This window comes from Oryctolagus cuniculus, chromosome 1, assembly GCF_051225735.1.
Source record: "Oryctolagus cuniculus isolate XC-2025 breed Fujian yellow rabbit chromosome 1, ASM5122573v1, whole genome shotgun sequence".
Lineage (NCBI taxonomy): Eukaryota > Metazoa > Chordata > Mammalia > Lagomorpha > Leporidae > Oryctolagus > Oryctolagus cuniculus.
This window is the reverse complement of record NC_142867.1, coordinates 92,603,628-92,624,174: the sequence shown is the minus strand read 5'-3', so window position 1 is coordinate 92,624,174 and position 20,547 is coordinate 92,603,628. Positions and strand designations below refer to the sequence as shown.

At 38.7% G+C, this 20,547-nt stretch overlaps 1 protein-coding gene across 4 annotated transcripts in view; it reads right to left on the bottom strand.

Annotated features, from left to right (window-relative positions):
- Window positions 1-20,547, bottom strand: part of ARHGAP42 (Rho GTPase activating protein 42) — a 307,262-nt gene that overhangs the window by 110,161 nt on the left and 176,554 nt on the right. For 2 of the 4 annotated variants that reach the window (XM_002708607.6, XM_017343749.4), the window contains one exon: window positions 20,178-20,249. The exons of 1 other annotated variant lie outside the window; for it this stretch is intronic. In XM_002708607.6, coding sequence (XP_002708653.1) covers window positions 20,178-20,249 — 72 coding nt within the window. Of the gene's footprint in view, window positions 1-16,073; window positions 16,307-20,177; window positions 20,250-20,547 lie in introns of those variants that run through there. One more of the 4 variants, XM_089312117.1, reaches the window with a different exon arrangement.

Below are 20,547 nucleotides of genomic sequence, written 5' to 3'. Positions count from 1 at the left end.
ACAGTGAGCTTAACAGGCTGGGTCTTCTCATTTCTGCCCCCATCAACTGCTGGATGGGAGCCATCCGAATCCCACCTGCCCCAGAATAGACGTGTTCCTGGGAAGGCGGCTCTCTGGAGCTGAGGCAAGCCCAGAAGGGCTGACAGCTGCAGGCTGCCTGCTGACTACTGTACTCCTACAAAGCAACAGGGGCAGCAAGTCCATCCTGAAGCCAGTAGGGGACAGTGTGTGATTGGACTGTCTCTGTATCTCTCAGTTAACTATGCAACTATATTACACAGTGGCTCACATCTGTCTGGATAGATGAATGCTTCGAATGAAAAAATTTAATTTCCATTTGAATACCTCAAGGTTCCTTGAGCTATATAGGCCTATAGAAATTACCTTTTGCATTTCAAAAAGTAGGAAGTAAACTTGAAAGGGTTCAAGTAGTTTGAATGAAGGCTAAAAGAGGAAACAAGAAATACAGAGCATGGAATATCCTGGGGAAGAGCAGCGCACTCTGTCAGTTCGTTCCACATGGGCCAGTGCAAAGAAAGGAAGCCCTAGGGAAGAAACAGAGCTGAACTGCTCACGAGTCAGGACTCATGAGAATGTGAGCCGGAATTCAAGAGCAAAGCTGGTATCTTACTCATCAGTTCGTCCCTGGTCCTCAGCACATGGCTGGGCCCACACTAGGGATGGTGAGACGCTCAATACAGGAGACTGTTCTTGCCCAGCTGTGAAGAGATAAATGGGCCACCTCGGAAGCACGTTTTCTTTCACTGACCTGTGTAGAATGTGGGTGATTATTAAAGGAAGTGCTTGCGAAGGGCTACAAGTGTCAGACAGTTCGTTGAAGCCCATATATTCGTTAATCTCCCTTTTGGGAGATTCTGACTCAAAATTGCCAGTCTCATAATTTCTAGTCAATGTTTTCCTTCTAAAGTGTCCAATTTAGTAAAGCATAAAAAGAGGCCACCCTCATTTTAAGTCAGGGATGGTCAACATAGCAGTCTAAACCTAACTTCAGTGTACTGCCCACTGTATTTCTTTTGAAAGAACTTAAATGGTTATCACTAGCTTGGAAATATTAACAGTTGTGTTAATCTGGCCTTAAATGAATCCACTACTAAAGAGAGACACCAATGAATAGTCAGAAGATTAGATTTCACATATAATACATAAATTACTGCAATAATAAGCAACCCCTGAGCAGTAACATGGCCTTCACTGTGCTAAGTAAAATTAATGCAGATATATAACTGATTCTTTGTGATTATCAAAAAATTACAAGAAATAAAGAGTTCCTTCCAAGCTTTGAAATAATTTCTTAACCAAGGGATAGAAAAATAGTATCTTTCTAGATAACTGATAATTTCCAAAATGAAGCAATCAGGGAACCCTAGAGTTTGAAGATAGCTAAGAGGAGGTCATTTAGTCCAACTCAATAAAGAAATGCATTGTTCTATAGTCTACAGATGGCTACTCGGTCATTTCACAGACTCTGGCTAATACTTTTCCAAGAAACTACATACCCTATTTGACAGTTATGCTTTCAAGTCAAACAAATGAAAGAAATGGTTATTTTGAAAAAGGACAAGCTAGTGAAGAATAGCTAACAACTGGATAATATTTCTCAAAATATCTCCTTAGAAATCTCATTTGATTCTCCTAAAATTCAAAGAGATGGCAATGAACAGTATCCTTTGATACTGACTTGCTCAAGGTTACCAAACTAGAAAAGTCTTCAAATAAAAATGTACACCTTAGGCTTCTAAAGGATCTGAACATATCCAGGGGATGGTACCCCTGGAAAGATAAAAATAAAGGGCAACTTGTCCTCTTGGCTTGAAACTAACTCATTACTCATTGAGAACTGGTAGGGTACAATCCTCTGAGAACAGTGTGCTTACTTTCATAGAGTACTTACTTAGCTCTTGTTGTGGGAATTTGAAAAGGATTTATATTTTGTAATTCAAACTCTGTCTACATATATTTATAATTTTATTTTTGTTCTAGTCATCTTACCCTATTTTAAAACATTTCATTATTAATTCTTGAAGTTGAATTTATTCATACGCAACAAAATTATAAAATTTCAATGTGATGTCAACTTGGAAGTTATAGTCTTCAGACAATGATCCTTTTTTGTTTGCTTCTTAAAATTGGCCAAAGTACTTACAAATGATAAACCAACAACAAAATACGTTAGGGAAGTTTGTAGAAACATAATTTTTCAGAAAATCTATAATGGAATTATATTTTAGAATCAATTCAAGTTTTTAAGATTTTTACTGATTTGTTCTCATTTATTTGAAAGGCAGAGAGAAAGAGAGAGCAAGAAATAGACAAACAGGTATCTCTTTCCCACTAGCTCAACCCCAAAAGCCAACAACATTTGGTTCTGGAATAAGCTGAGCCCAGAACCCAATCCAGTCTCTCATATGGGTAGAAGGGACTCAAGTACTTGAGCCATTACCTGCTTCTTCCAACATGGTGCATTAGAAAGAAGCTGGAATCAGAGGCAGATTAGGATTCTAACCCAAGTAGTCCAACATGTGACACAGGTGTCCTAAGTGCCATCTTAACTGCTGAACCAAATGCTCAACCCAAATTCAAATGTAAATAGACATAATCTCAAAAGCAAATACTTGGAGGACTGCACTGTGGTGGAGCCAGTAAAGCCACTGCCTGCCTTGCCAGCATCCCATGTGGGCATGGGTTTGAATCCCGGCTGCTCTACTTCTGATCCAGATCTCTGCTATGGCCTGGGAAAGCAGTAGAAGATGGCCCAAGTGTTTGGGTCCCTAAACCCACATTGAAGACCCAGAAGAAGCTCCTGGCTCCTGGCTTTGGATCTGCACAGCTCCAGCTATTGTGGCCAATTGGAGAGTGAACCATTGGATGGAAAACCCCCCTTCCCCCTGAAACTCTGACTTTCAAATAAATAAATAAATCTTAAAAAAAAAAGGCAAATATTTGGTGTGTTAAAGTTGAAAGAGGACAAAAGCATCTGATGTCCCAGTGAAAATAATGGAATTATTTTAAACTGATTCTGTGGTAAATGGAATTTGACTCTGCACAATTTTTATGGTATCAGGGCAGGTGCTAGATAAACAAACTATCATTGTTGGCATGAGAGATTCTGTAAGATTTCATAGAAATCAGTCCAGTCTAACACAGCCAATACTTTGCTCCCTAGCTTTGTGACCCCCATTGAAGCATCCAGTTGAGGACCTACTCTCTTGATGGCCCAACTTGGTATGATCCATGCTTTGTGAGGCAAAAAGGAAAATTGGCTGCTAAACTGCTGCCTTTCCTCAGGCGGATGCCAAGGGGCAGGGTAATGGAGCAGGGGCTTTGGAGTCAGATCAGCACCCAGGTGCCAATTCTAGTACTTAAAATATGAGGCTACTTCAAAAAGTTCATGAAAATGTGCATCATGAAGAAACTATGCACAGATTTCAAATTTTTTTGTACAATAAACTTATCTTTTAATTCCATTTTTCATGAATCTTCTGGAGTATTCCCAGATTGCCTCATGCATCTATGACTAAATCGTGACAGTTCTGGACGCTCCCAGAACTAATCTGGCAATTGGGTGTGCATCACATGGTCACTGAGGAAGGAAACGTACTGTGAGTTAAGCCATTCCACATCTCTTGCTTCATAGCCATGGAGGAGCAGGCAGGGGGAACTGGCTGGACCCGAACGTGCAGGGACACCCCCCCAAAGTGATACTCAACCTCAAAATTCCTATTTTCACTGTCCTGTGATCACCCAGGCTCTCCACCTACTCTGGCATTTTTTAGGACTCAATGCTGAAAAAAATGCTCAAGCATTCTTTCTGGGGGTGGGGCCCTGCAGAATTTAGCTCCCTTTGTACCCAAACCAAAAAAACCATGAAAATAAATACCCGGCCGGTGCCACAGCTCGCTAGGCTAATCCTAAGCCTTGCGGCGCCCGCACCCTGGGTTTTAGTCCCACTTGGGGCGCCGGATTCTGTCCCGGTTGCCCCTCTTCCAGGCCAGCTCTCTGCTGTGGCCCGGGAGTGCAGTGGAGGATGGCCCAAGTCCTTGGGCCCTGCACCCCATGGGAGATCACGAGAAGCACCTGGTTCCTGCCAGATCAGCGAGGTGCGCCGGCTGCAGCGCACTGGCCGCGGCAGCCATTGGAGGGTAAACCAACGGCAAAGGAAGACCTTTCTCCCTGTCTCTCTCTCTCTCTCACTGTCCACTCTGCCTGTCAAAAATAAATAAATAAATAAATAAATACCCAACCACTCTACATTTCTTCTAAATCCAAAAGTTAGTGTGTCAGATTATTGGTTCTCTGGAAGACAAGGCCCAAGATTTGAAAAATTATAAAATGTAAGTGACAAATTTCACTGTAGTCATAACAGAACAAAAAACTGAGCTGGGAGTGGGACAGGAGGACAGAACCTTAACAGCAGGCATAGGGCTAGAGCTCCTCTTTGTTTCACCAATGACACTCTAATTTTTGTGAGTTCATCATGAAGTGATTCCATTTTGGCTCCTATTTAACATTCATGTACCAATTTGTTAGCTAGTATTGATTCCTTTCAATGCTGTTAAATTTATTAGATTTATAGGATTGTTTATTAAAATGAATTTCTAGCTACTAAATGTTGGCTCTCTGAAAGTACATACAAGAGAAGAGAAAGAATGTTACACCAAGTCCTTAGATTCTATTTTGGGACATTTAGAGAAAAATAGACAGATGTGCTTTTTTTCTAAACCACAGGAAAAAAAACTTTATTGCTCTTACAGTAAGTTTTGTGTGTCAAGTACTATTATTGTTATAAATTTTGCTGAAACATTAATTTGAGCAATTTAGTAAGTAGAAAAAAATCAACTGATACCAATCCCAGCATGATGGCTTTTATGTGATGAAGCTAAACAATGACACAGGGAAATAATGAAGCTATAATGGGAAGGCTACATATAATGGCGTGACCACATGTTACAAGTGAGCAGAATGAAAGGAGAGTACAGGAATGGAAATACCACTCCCTGAGATCTCATGCCAATTATGCTTATGATAGTATTACTCACAAAGCAAATTTTAAGGATGAACACAATGAGTAAACTGTTGTCACAAGTGTTAAATTATGAGCATCACATTGCTTAATATTGTCCCGACATGATAACTGATTATCATCTAAAAGCACTCAAACTGCAGTATGAAAACCACAATCACCTCTAGCATTACTCAAGTATCCCACAGAGCCCACAGGAACCCTATTTTACTTCTTGTAGACCCAAAAGATTAAATCTGACCTTTCTGGTGGTCTTCCTAAATATTTTCCAATTGCAGTCTTCTCTGCACAGTTTCCTAGCTCAGAAATCCACAATCTCCAGTCTCTGTAATTTTACTGTTAGTGAGGAAAACGGCATGATAGAGAGTAGTATCTACAACTCCAGTGATGCTCTGCACAGGCGACACCAAAGTGAATAAAGAAAGATTCTGCCTCCAAAAATTCAGCTGAGATGACCAGTCCAGTAGTTGTGAAAGCCCACAGATCCCAGATTATGAAGTGGCCCAGAGGATTTTTATTGACTTCTTTTTTGCCTTTCGTGAAGTGATTTTCTCACCTGAAAACCATAATGAGGACAGAGGAAAAATAGAGAAGTTGAAAGAGGTAATAAAGTCTAGTTAGGAAAAGCATTATATAGACGGAGCTAGGCGGGGGGGGGGGGGGGGGGGAGGTATAGGCATAGCAGAAGAGAAATGAAAACAAATCAGCTGTCAACAGCTCAAACTCTGATAAAGGTGAGTGGCAAGGTAGTTGATGCAAACAGTGGATCTGCATGTTGAACGTGGGAAGCAGACTAAAAGTAATGATGACACCAAATTCTGCCACCTTCTGCTACAGGAGGAAACACAGAGCAACACTGATGAGCAAAAATAAACAAACAAAAAAAACCAACCAAATAAAATCTCCAAAATAAGGAAGGAAAGATTGCCCATCCTTGAAGGAGTTTCCAACTAGAATCCAGCCACAGAAATGGGTGGTAGTTAGAGAAGTTTAGGTATGCCTGGGATTGACAGAAAGTTAAGCACAAATCAGAGTGAGATTATTCCACCACCTCTCTCTTAAGTACTTCAAAATCCTGGAACATAACCCTAACAGAGAGAATCTCACTACTCAGAGCTGTTGATCCCTAAGAAATGACACAGAGAAGTGCTGCTTCTTCTTCTTTAAAAAAAAAAAGATGTATTTATTTATTTGAAAGAGTTGCACAGAGAGAGGAGAGGCAGAGAGGGAAAGAGAGAGGTCTTCCATCTGCTGGTTCACTCCCCAGTGGGATGCAATGGCCAGAGCTGCGCGGATCCGAAGTCAGGAGCCAGGAACTTCTTCCCAGTCTCCCATGCGGGTGCAGGGGCCCAAGGACTTGAACCATCTTCCACTGCTTTCCCAGAACATAGCAGAGAGCTGGATCAGAAGTGGAGCAGCAGGGTCTCGAACTGGCGCCCATATGGTATGCTGGCACTGCAGGCGGTGGCTTTACCCCTTATGCCACAGTGCCAGCCCCAGCACAGTGCTTCTTAATCTTTCTTGTGTATTTGAATGTACTGAGGATCTTGTTACAGTGCTGATACTCTTGATAAATTTGGGGTGGGACCAAAGATTCCATGTTTCCTTTTTTTTTTTTTTTGATTTTTTATTTATTTGACAGAGTTAGACAGTGAGAGAGAGAGAGAGAAAGGTCTTCCTTCCATTGGTTCACCCCCCAAATAGCCGCTATGGCTGGCGCTGTGCCGATCTGAAGCCAGGAGCCAGGTGCTTCCTCCTGGTCTCCCATGTGGGTGCAGGGGCCCAAGCACTTGAGCCATCCTCCACTGCACTCCTGGGCCACAGCAAAGAGCTGGACTGGAAGAGGAACAACCGGGACTAGAACCCGGCGCCCTTATGGGATGCTGGTGCCACAGGTGGAGGATTAACTTAGTGAGCCACGGCACTGGCCCCGATTCCCTATTTCTAAAAAAAAAAAATAAAAATTCCTGGGTGGTGATGCACCTTGGTCCCAGACCACATTTTGAATGGTAAAACTATAGATGGCCCTTTCCTTCCTGGAGAACGGATGACAGGGACAGCAACAACTTGCTGGGTCATATCAGTATTACCCAAAGGAAGCTAGTTGAAAGTGAGGTCAAGGAAAAGCTGAAATTAGCCCACTGCTGGAAGAGAAGGAATAAGAAAATTGACATTTCTTGCCATTTGTACCGGGCATCTTCACACATACATATGCTAACTTTCACAATACTTTGGGAGGGCAGGTACAACCTTTCAACTGTCATGAGACTTAAGGAAATGTCCAAAATCATCAGGTTCACAAATGGCAGAATTGGGATTCAAATTAAGGTCTAAATGATTCAAAAGCCTTTGTTTACTCCTCTAAAATAATTGAGGTTGCGATTTTAAGAGAAGTCCTGGGAATCTGTGGTCTTTCATTTCTTTACATGAAATTTTACTCGGTATTTAAAGAAAATGTAATTAATGAAAAATTAATTAACAGATACTGCCTAAAATTGTAATGTAAGAGCAAACTCACATGAGCAAAGAAACAGAGTAAAATCAAAAACTACACATAGGTTTGCTTCTCAAAGGATCCTGATTCTTCACAGTATTAATTAAAATCAAAATTCCAAAGTTAATGTTTAGCATAGTGGTTAAGGTGCTTGTATCCCACATCAGAGTGCTAGGGAGGTTTGACTCTGGGCTCCAGCTGCTGACCCCAGCTCCCTGCCAATGCAGACACTAGGACACTGGGAGGCAGCAGTGATGACTGGAGTAATTGCATTCCGGCCACTCTGGTTGGGAGACCTGGATCACCTTCCTGTCTTCCTGTCTTCTGGCTTTGGCCCCAACCTGACCCTAGTTGTTGTGGACATCTGGGTAGTGAACCAGTAGGTGGGAGCTCTCTCTACCAGTTTCTGTCTCTGTCTCTTTGACTCTCATTTAAACAAACAAAATTTTCCCAGGAACTAAGATGTACAACATAAGAGACTTGAGAGATGGAAAGTTTTCAAATATCAATGCATTTGAGTTTTAGTTTTCAAAAATGGAACTGATATTTCTGATTTGATTTAGTCCATGGAACACCAAGAAAAACTGAACAAATACCATTTATTACTCTAATTCTAAAGGATAAAACAAAATGCGGGAATTTGGCTTCAAAAGACAATGCATCTCACAATGAGCTCAACAGCATTACCAGCTGGGCCCAGTTAACCACATTTACCAAATAAGGCAAGTTTTTTCAATGCTTGAAATCTTTCTACAGTGAGCTCACTTCACTCCTCACTGGGTTTCCACAGTAATTGTAGAGGTCATCTCTCCAGCTCAGAGACAGTAAATCACTAGGCACTCCATGCAAACTTTGGCTACTTGGTCTCTGGAGAGCATTCAGTTTGGCTTCACATTTTTACTGACTGTATATAGAAGACAGAAATGCAAAATCAACTCTACAGGCAAAACAATGAGAAGCTGTTTTAAGCAAAACCTATTAATAAAGTCAGTGAGAGTTGTTTACTACTGTGAATATAAATGGCAGACGGGACTTTATTCCTCTCAATATATCTGTCCAGTTGAAACACACTGCTCTTTTTCTAGGGCTGAGCCTATCCAAACATCTTCACAAATTTCGGTATTTTTAGCTGACAAATGAGCCCATTTATCTGCACAATCCTAAGGAAACAGAATGAAGTATTTTTTCCATTTTTAATTAGTTGCTTTTGTAGAGTGTAGAAATAATCAAACAGACAAAACAAAGTTAAATCTGTGATGAGATTTACCATACCCTTCCTTAAAATAACATTGTTTGGAGGAAGGTTGTCCACCTAATACTTACTAATTCTGGACACAATGTGGAATCTAAATAAAAGCATGAGATGCATATAGTGGTTTTTACGTGACTGCCTCTCAAATATTACATTCCACTTCCAGAGTAAAAAAGGATTCTTTATCTTTCTCATTTACATTATTGTGAGCCAAACCATAGCTCTAAACTATAAATATATATATTTTGCTTCAAAGATAAAAAAACTCCATGAAAATAATTATACTTTAAACACAAAATGTGGGTATTTGAGTTACACATGAGTTTTGGCCACTAATCTGTTCAAGGCCACACCAAAGTTCATTGTACTAAGAATTCTGTAGTTTTCCAACATAGAAAACCAAATCATCAAATCTGTATGATATCAACGAAGGTTTACTGACAGCTGAAGTGAAATCTGTTTAAGGCTCTAGACTGAGGGTCAGCAAATCCGACTCTGGGGTGTGGAGATCTCAGGTGACACCTTAACCACCTTGCCAAGCAACCATGCTCAATTAAATAAATGTTTAATCAGTGCCTCAGATTAGATAGATGGGGACATGCTACTCAAATTTCTACAACTCGAAAGTGGAAAAGAAGGAAGAGGCAATATAGCAAAGCCTGCCAATAAAAATTTTCTTTTAATCTGAATAAGCAATGTGACATAAACAATGAAAACAAATTTTATTTATTAATATACATGCTGTAGTAACCACACTTTCCTTAGGGGCTTCATATTCATTTCTGACCACTGACCTTCAAAAGGAACACTGAAAAACAGGAGCCATTCATCAAAAACAAAAGATTGGTAAATTGAAACAACGTATTATTAAGAAAGCAACAGGGATATTCAACAACTATTGACACTTTCTGTCACATGACATATAGGAAATTCAATATATTTTATTGGTAGACTAGACAGGAAAATTTTCCATTTTTCAAATATAACAAAATTTTAATTAACTTTATAAGAAAAGCAGTATAAGGTTCTTCATAATTGAATTTTTAAATCTATGAGTATAGAAAATTCCTAAATCGTTATCTCATGATTCCTAGTCTTTGGAGGGATTCCAATTACTTCATTGTTTATTGTAGTTCTAATTTGAATTTAATAACACATAGAACACAGGTGAGGGCATTAAGACCAGACCAATAAAACACTGTTGAAATGCATATACTGTAAGTAAAATTAAAGTATTTAATAAAACTGATTTGGAAAACCCCTCAACATTTTTCTCCTTTTTTCCTAGATCATCTTAAAACTTTCACATTGTGCATTTGTCAATAACCAACCAGAATTACAGTATAAAACTGAATACAAGATGGCTTACCTCACTAAAGTTTTAATTTTATTCAGAGGTCTGGCTTAACAACAAACAGCAAACACTACAAACCCACATATTTCTGATACCTGAAACATATTCCTATTTATATCTGTAATTTGCTTTGAACTTTAAAATGTAAATGTGAAGGGCTGGCCCTGTGGCGGTGAAGCCACCGCCTGCAATGCTGGCATCCCAGCATATGGGTGCCGGTTCAAGTCCCAACTGATCCACTTCCAACCTAGCTCTCTGCTATGGCCTGGGAAAGCAGTAGAAGATGACCCAAGTCCTTGGGTCCTTGCATCCAATGTGAGACCAGGAAGAAATTCCTAGCTCCTGGCTTCAGACAGTCCCAGTTCTAGCCTTGCAGCCATTTGGGGAGTGAACCAATGGATGCTTCACAGACCTCTTGCTCTCTGTCTTTCCTCTTTCTATAATTCTGACTTTCAAATATACAAATAAATCTTATGGCGGCAATGCCAAGGGCTGTGCCAAGCCAAAGCCAGGAGCCTGGAGCTTCCTCCAGGTTTCCCACGGGGTCCAGGGGCCTAAGTACTTGGGGCATGCTCCACTGCTTTCCCAGGCCATTAGTAGGGAGCTGGATCAGAAGTGGAACAGTCAGAACTCAAACTGGCACCCACATGGGATGCTCACATGGCAGGTGGCAGGTTAACTCACTGCACCACAATGCTAGCCCCTTGCTGAGTTCTTGATTGAGTTTTCCATAGAAGTCTTTTAAGTATTTTAGAATATTTCTAAGCACTTTCATTTGAAAAGAAGAAATAACCAAACTGAAGGAATACTGAAGACAGTGATCCTGAACAAAGAAGCTGTAAGTAAAGACAGTGAAGTGTACAGCACAGCTTAGCTTCTAACTGGGTATCATGAAATACTTTAAGAATAATTTCTCAAGGAGCACATTTTGCTGCAGCAGGGCAACTAGTATATAAAGTATTAGAAAGGATGCATCCACAAATAGCAACTCTTTGATCAAGGAACCAAAGATATAAAGTTTATGGGGACTATTTCCTCTGTGGACATGTTCCAAGCACAGTTTAACTCCTCACTCTTGTTCCAAAGGAAAGCAACAGACTCACAAAACTTTCATGAGTTAATTGGCATTTCTTCCTATATTCTGAAGTAACTGGATTTGCCACAGAAAAGACGTAATTACAAGGAAAAGACTTGATTCTCACAAACAGGGCTGACCACTGAAGAATGAAAATAATCTTATTATGTACCCACACAGAAGTCATTTAATATAGCTATAATAATCTATATTTGAATATATGCATACACATTTACATATATATGTATACACACACACTTATAAAATCACTTTTTTGAAAAATATTCAGCAGAATGGTTTTTGGGTAATGTCCCTGTCTAGAATTCTAACTGTAGGGGAGACTCAATTTTTCCAGTAACTGGTACACAATCATACCTTAGCAAACAGACACACTGAATGGTGCTACCTGTCCCACAGACAGAAGTGATGACTCTTTGCCCCCAGGGGGATGTCATATGGTTTGTTTCTGCAGTGGTGGCAATGAGGTCAATTAGAGTTGATGCCTCACATGAAAAGTTTAAGGAAGGTAAAAAAAATACCATGAACTATAAAAAAAAAGTGGGGGGTGGGATTAGGTACAGTGCTAGGACTACTGGATTAGGTACCAAAAGACTTGGATCTGAGTCTAGTTAGAGCACATGTTCACCTCTGGGTTGCTGATCTTTCTGGGTCTCAGTTTCGTCATCTGAAAAATGGAGATACTTCATGCATGGTAAGGCTGCCACATACAGTGGTACCATGTAAACTGCAGAGGGCTGTTCATAGTGAAAATGTCCATCTAAGGCCTTCTGTTGAGTATCCCTGTGAACCATACTTTGTCACCAGTCAGTACTTATCAAAGACTTGTCTCTGCCACTAAACAAAGTAAGGAAAACTAACCTACAGGCACAATGACTTCAGCATTTTCAAGTGATAGTTCAGTTAAAATGACAGAAATTTTATAAGAGTAGCCATTATTATTATAAAAGCAATTAACATTTTCTTACTATGAACAAATTATGCTATGAAAATTGTATGAGATTTGCAATTACATCAGTTCCAGCAAGAAAGTTTTATTATTTTCTCCATTTTTCAGATTGGAGACTAAGGTTTTAAAGGTAAACAGCTTGCCCAAGTTCACCTTTCTACTAAGCACCAAGTTTTTACTTTCAATTTCTATGATATAAAACTTGCTGTTAAGTATCATAAAACACTGTCTTACCCCCCAAATCAGCTCACCAGAGTGTTCCTTCTTTCTGATTAAGAAAAGGGAGCTGAGGTTGTGCAATGGGTAAGCCACCACTTGTGATGCCAGTGTCCCACACAGGAGTGCCAGTCTGAGCTCATGTTCTAGCTACTCCACTTCTGATCCAGCTTCCCGCTAATGTACGTGGGCCCCTGACATGTGGGAGGCTAGGATGTAGTTAATGGCTCCTGGTTTCTGTCTGGCCTAGACCTGGCTATTGTGGCCACTTGGAAAGTGAATCAGAACTTGGAAGATTTCTCTCTGTTTCTCTCTCTGTGTCACTCTATCTTTAAAATAAATAAATAAATCTTTTTAAAAAAGAATAAAGAAAAGAATTAATTTTGTGTGGCAAACATGTGCTGGTGCTCTTTAGCTACTGAACAATTCCATATGCTTTATTGTATTTCTGCTTGAAATCTGACTCTAGGCCTTAATAGTTAGGTTACACCTCAGCTCACTTAGTTTCTCTGTTCTTCAAGTTCCCTGTTTCAGTTTAATAGTTTTTACCTAACATGTGGATTGTGAACATCCAATGAGCTTACGTGAAAAGTGGTTAGAGCAGTGCCTGCCTAACTATGTATAACTATTACAATTGTTTAAAAAAATCAAATAACTAAAATCAGCAAGTATGTATGCCACACTATGTATGTAACAGGTTCCAGGGACGATAGGCTACATGGACAGAAGTTTCAGAAGGTGCTTGGAAAGAGTTCCAAAATAAGTATTCAAAGGCTTACAGTCTATCCAGAGAATTCAGCCCCACATACAGGCCTTGCCAGCCAATGTCTGTCCAGAAGAAAGAGGCTGCTCATCAGCACAAGAAAAACCATTCCTGACCATTCTCTGTGGGGTCCCTTGACAACAGGAAGAGAAGAAAGATGATCTACCACACCCATACTCTAAACTCTAGAATGCACATTCTTTCAGATTGTCCTCATCCTTAGCTCAAAGTATTATCCATTAAAATAGAAAATTAATTCAGTTGAAGGATAAAAACTTAATACTTAAGAATAAAGTATTTGTATGGTGCTGGGAAAACTGGGTCTATATGCAGAAGTATGAAGCAATATCCCAACCTTACATCTTACACAAAAATCCACTCAAAATGCATCACAGACCTAAATCTATGACCTGATACCATCAAGTTTTTAGAAAATATTGGAGAAACCCTGCAAGACATTGGCATAGGCAAAGACTTTTAGGAAAAGTCCTTAGAGGCATAGGCAAACAAAGCCAAAACTGACAAATGGGATTACATCAAGTTGAGAAGCTTCTGTACTGCAAAATAAACACTTGCCAAGGTGAAGAGGCAACCAACAGAATGGGGGAAATTATTTGCAAACTATGCAACTGATATGAACACCATGGAATACTACACAGTGGTAAAACAAAACAAAACAAATGAAATCCTATTGTTTGCAATAAAATGGATGCAACTGGAAAACATTATCCTTAGTGAATAAGCCAGTTCCAAACAGATAAATATCATATGTTCTCCCTGATTTGTGATAACTAATAGAGCACCTAAAAGGCAATCTATAGGAGTGAAATTAACACTTTGAGATATGATGACTTTGAATAGCCCGTGTCTCAACTACTGAGGAACAGGTTTTTTTTTTTTTTTTTATACTATTTGCTGAACTCTTTACTTAGTATAGAGTTAATCTTATCTGTATAAATTTGATTGTAAATAGATCTTAGTAAAAAATAGGAATGGGAATAGGAGAGGGAGGAGAAAAAGGGTGAGAGTGCAGGGGGGAGACTGGGCAGTGTGGAAAGAATCACTATGTTCCTAAGGCTGTATTTATGAAATGAATGAAGTTTGTATACCTTAAATAAAAGGTTTCTGGAGAAAAAAAAGAAGATATACAGATAGTAAATAGGTACATGAAAAGAGGCACACATTACATGATATCAGGGAAACGTAAACTGAAATGATACTACTACATAATCTATTTGGTCACAATCTAGAACATTGCTAACACCACATGCTGGCAAGGATGTGGAGCAACAAAAACTCTCATTTACTGTTAAGGGCATGCAAAGTAGTACAATGACCCTGGAAGATATTTCGTTGATTTTTTTTAACAAAGCTAAATATACTCTTACCATATATAAAAAAAAGAATAAAGTATCTGTAATCCTTCTGCATCCTCTAAACCATTTATATATTTGAGACAAGGAGGTAATATTCCTGTTTCACATGAAGGCATACTGTAACAGGAATTAATTATGCAATTCCCCAAAGATTTTTTCCTAGATACTGCATGCTAAAATAATTACATGTGCCAGGCATGTTTAAAACAAACTCTTAAAAATAAGAATGAAACTCTTCCATACACAGAATCAAGGGACAAGACTTATCAGCTTCCATTAGTCTTCAATACAAAACCAATGTAAGGAAAATCAAGTTCTATTTTGAAATGTATATTGTCCATTTTTGTATTAAACTCCAGAAGAATGTTCAAATGATTTTTATTAAAGTCTTATTGAAAACAAAAACAAGTGTCTTGGAAAACATTGCTTATAGAAATTAAAATGCATGAATATCTCTCAACCTTTGTGGGCAGTATTTGTCAAATCACCTTTATCTCCAAGGAAGCAAGTCAATGCTCAGTGCCTACTGTGTCTGGGCACTCCAGGCACTCAAGGAATTTTCAAAATCAACTAGGTTTGATTCAAAGCAGGATACTCTGAACATGTTCGAAGCATTTTTATCATTAGGATATATTTCCCAATAAGTCATTTATTTTCTAAAGGTAAAGAAAATGAAATATTTCAGAAAAGAACATTCTGAAGAGTGGCATAGGGATTCAAAACATTGCTGGTCTAAGGAGTTGAGTTCCATCACCCACTATGTCACCAACTGGCTACTCAGTCTGTTTCTGGATGTGGAAAATGAACCTTTGACCTCCATAAAGTCAGGCCCATCTCTTAAAATATGTAAGCCATCAGATAAATGCATATATATATATATATATATAGACTCACTCATGCAGTTTGCTCTCTCATACACACACACATACACACACACACTTACTTTTCCGTAATATATTTGTCTTTGAATAGCAACTCAGATCTAAAGCTGTACCTATTTTCTGGGGCTAGACAGCCTCTATAGCAAAAAGTACAGCAAATGCAGATACAACTTCACAATTCACCCTCTCTGGGAACAAGGAGATGGCCAGTATAGTACAACAGAAATACAAAACACGTCCATAAAAAATTAGGAATCATCTTGCTCTGTAATAATGCTGCTCTGGATATATTCATATAGAGAAATTCTTGTTAGCATTAATTGTTGTGAATAACAACTTCCCACTCATTTTCTAAGTTTAAACCAGCAATGTGTCAGGAAATGAATTAAAGAAACCAAACATTCCATCCAACCCCTTGACATATGTAAAACGTCTGGTCTGCAGTACAATTCCATTCTGGACCTACCATCAGACTAAGAGCCTTTACATAAATACATTCTTGACAATTGTTTACAGATAGTTCTTCTAATCTCCAGCTATTCAAAAAAGCAGCACCAGAAGCACTCCTGTCCTTCAGTTCAACAACCCCAGCATTAATCTCGCCTAATGTCTCTCACAGACGCATGACATTTCTTCCCCAAAACTGTAACTCACCAAGGGCTTCACTTTCCACTGCAAAGTATCAGGTGTCTCAAAGCTCCATAGCACACAGTACAAAGGAAATGTTTGTGGTCCATGGATTCCAGCCACTTGAGTTAAACAGTAGCATCTGGTTGTGAGGCAAGGGACACTTCAACTCAGCGTTTTCCACTCCGCTTTGCTGTGTGGACTAAAGGGGTCCCTTACGACAGGACAAGATTCTAAGCTTAACTGACATCCCTGCCTTCTAATCCCAGCTGGCTAATCAGCCCAAAACATGCTGTGGGAAATCTCCACCCAGAAGACTGTGAAAAGTAAGACAGTGACATTTGTAGAATTGACTTTTTCTGCCAAGTAAGAAAATACTTAAGTAAACGGGGAGTAATGCGATAGATAAAATAAATACCTCCAAGTATGTTTGCTCCACAATACCAAAAGAAAAGAAGACTGACCTGTCCATAAATTTCAGAGGAGAATGCCTGTTTTTAATTTACTATTTGCTTCAATAAAACAAGGGTAACTTAGTAGTTTATAAACAATTTAGTAGCCACAGTATCAGGCAAATTAAACAAACAGAATCACCACCAATTATGCTCAAAATCTCCTTAGTTTCATTTAACCATTAGTTTAATCTGACAGTGAATAGAAAAAAAAAAAAAAAAGAGAGAGAGAGAGAGAGAGAACTGGGATCTTGGGACCACATTGTGGCACAGCATTAATCCACTGCTTACAGGGCTGATCTGAGTCCTGGCTGTACCACTTTCAATTCAGCTTCCTATTAATGCACCTGAAAAGGCAGAAGATGGCCCCTGCCACTAACGTGGGAGACCCAGATGAAGTTTCTGGCTCCTGACTTCAGCCTAGCTTAGGCCTGTCTGTTACGGCCATTCAGGGAGTAAACAGAGGATGAAAGATCTCTGTCTCTTGTTCTCTGTTACTCTGCTTTCAAATAAATAAATAATTTTTTTCTTAAAGAAAAGAATAATCCACTCAAAAATGAAATTGATTCTTTTTAGATGGCCCATAAAATGTGGAATAACATATTATAAAAATGTTTTCACAAAGCACTTTAATCCAATTTTATAAAAATACCATTGAGAAAGTAAAATACTATATGTCAAGCATCCCAAATAATTGGCTTTATTTAAGGTCCATGCACCTTGACTTCACAGCTCTGTGATACGGTAAAGGCCACCTAATCCTCTTCTTCATTCATAAGCAGACAATTTCTAATTTGCATCAGCATCTCCACTTGGATGTCTCAGTGGGATCACAAATTCATTCCAACTCACCATCATCACCATACAAATATACATGCTGCTTATCTCAGTGAGTTGCCCAAGAACCACTGCACTAATTATGCAACCTGGAACTCCAGAGTGTCTTTCTTGAACCCTCATGTTCCTCACTTTCCTATATGCAATAAATTTCCTTCTATTCCCATCTTACCTTTGAGGTATCTCCTATATATCTCCTTAAATTCACAGACACTGTCACATTCTGAGTCTAAAGCCACAGGCCAACAGTTTTCAAACCAGTTTGCCCACAGGCAATCTTGCCTTCTCCACTCTATGCAGGACCTGGCATTCAGACTGACCTTTAAAAATATGAATATATATATATATATATATATGTATATATATCATTCTCTGGCTTACAATTTTTCTGCTGCTTATCAGTGCCCCTAGGAAAAGGAGTAAAATATTGCGAACTGTTTATAAAGCTGTGCATGTGGCCCTTGTCTCCATGGTGCCCTGTACTCCTAAAATTTTGGATCTTCTTCCTTGAGAAGACTGGTTCCTTCCTTGTCTTGAAGGCTGTTACTCATACATATCCTTTCCTCTCTTCTGGAACGTTTGGAAGGCTCTTCCTTTCCTGCTATTGAATCCTCATTTCTGTCTCTTTCTTTCTCATTATTCAGGTATCTACTTAACCAATATTTCTTAGAGAAACACTGTCTTGATTCTATGGACAAGGTCAGGTTCCATTAATTATATCCTTGCAAAAGGTCTGGTACTTTTGCATCACAATCCTCAGTGCATTTGTAATTATTTTAGTGTCTGTTTTCCACAAGACATGATAAGGGACCTAAGTGCAGGGACCATGTCCATCTTGTTTACGTTGTATCCCTAATCTCATCAAACACCATACTTGCCACATGTGGTCCAATCATAAGATGGATAAATATTTGCTGAATTAACAAATGATTCTGATTTAGTGCTTGACTTGATAAATGCTCACAATCGGTAGAGAAATGCACATAAACTATAATGCAAGACAGCCTTATTATAGGAAATAAGTGAAAGGACTACTTCATCCCATGGAAAAAAAATCAGTTCTGCAAGGGAAATAAACCTATGAGAAAGGCTGTATGAAGAAGTCTTCTTTCTGGTGCTGGGCTATGAAACAAGCCATGGAGAGCTGGCAAGACATTCAAAGAGGATAAAAAAGGTTTCATGCAAAAGAAACAATTCCAGCATGGCGTCAGATACATGCAGAGTCTATGTCTGGTGGTGGAAGACACTGAAATACAGCAAGTGGCCAGGAGGTAGAAAGCTCTCATTAGCAGCATTAAACTGTGAAAGAGAACCCTCATTGGAAGGTTTCATCACTGGAAGAGTATATAATCAAAGATGGCAACACATGTTTGATAGGTTGAATGGGAGTGTGGGGATCAACTCATGGGGCATTACAATATTTCAGAAAGAAAGTACCAAGGAAAGAAATAGAAATGATTCTGCAGTAAAATAAACAGCACTGCTCAAATAAGGAAGGGATGTTACAAACTAAATGGAAAACCAAAATGCAGAATGTATGGGGGAAGGATAGGAGATGGTAGGTTCTAGTTTGGAGACTCTACATTGTATGTGTCTATATGATGTTGAACAAGTAGTTAAAATGTGGAACTAAGAAACAGAATACAAATAAATTTCAGATACTTAAGCTCAGGGAAATTTTATCTGGACCATAATCAATTAAACATTAATCCAAGATCTTGTGACAAATATTTCTAAAATATTTTCTACAAAAACATGTTTTCATTAATAATAAGAAAATACAAAGAATAATTGAAGTTATCTTACAATTATTGTCTGAATTTTCAATAGATTATTTGCCAAATTTTTATTTTATTTAGGTATTAGGAATAAAACTTCTCATAATTTTATCCTGTCTTCAAAATAGTTAATTTTCTGGGGCCAGTATTGTGGTGCAGAAGGTTAAGCCACCTCTTGCAACACTGTACCCCATATTGGACAGTAAGTGAGTCCCAGCTGCTATGTTTCTAATCCAGCTTCCTGCTAACATGCTGAGAAGCAACAGACGATAGCCCATATTGCAGGCTGGCCTTCCGCAACTCATGGGGAGACCAGGATGCAGTTCCTGGATCCTGGCTTTGGCCTCACCCAGACCTGGCTGTTGCAGCCATTTGGGGAGTGAAACAGCAGATGGAGATCTTTCTTTGTGTCTTTCCCCCTCTTTCTGTAGTTCTGCCTTTCCAATAAGTAAATAAATAATCATCTTTAAAAAAAAAAAACAGTCAATTTCCTGTTATTGTTAGAATGGAAGGAACTCAGTTAAAACATGCTTTTTCTCTGCCTAGTAGGAAAATGGTATCTTATTTTAAAAATGTATTTATTTGATAGGCAGAGAAGGAAAGAGAAAGAGAGTGAGCAAACAAGAAAGCAAAGACTTCCATTCACTGCCTCACTCCCCTACAATGACTGGGGCTGGGTGGGGCCATAGCCAGGAGGTGGGAACTCAGCCTGGGTACCCACATGGGTGGCATGAATCCAGTTAACTGTAGGAGTCACCTACTGCCTTTTAGGGTCTGCATTGGCAGGAAACTAGAACTAGAAACTTTGGCCAGGACTTGAATCCAGATATTCTCATGTGGGACGCAGGCATTTTAACTTCTAGGCAAAAATGTTAACCCAAAAATAATCTTTTATGTAAAAAACAATTTTAATCTTTGTAATATGTTCTATGCAAAAAAGTTTAAAATGATGTACAGAATTCTTTGGAAGGTCATCCTAACATTTCAAAAATGTTAACATCTGAAATTATGTCACCTTTAATTATCAGAAGAATATCTGAAGAATAATAAAATACGACACTTACTTTTGCTGCACCTATCTGTTCTTTTCGAAATTTCTCAAGTGGTGCAATTAAAACATCATTAGCGTTTTGAATCTGAAATTAAAAATGCACATATATTAAATTCTGCATAATTTCATGCCAACAATTCAAAAATAGCTCCTTTATTCAATTTATTGAATACAGAAAGCTTTTGTCTCTTGTTTCCTTCTATAAAAATACCTTACATGTTGCATAATACTTTTCTACTTTATAATTAAGCTTTTTTCCACATATTAGTTCCCTTGGTTGTAACAACAATGTGAATAATTTGAAAGTAAGAATTAATTTTGTTGGAATCTTAGTTTGAATAATTAAATTTCTTCTAAGACTTAACTAAGTAACAGTACATTGG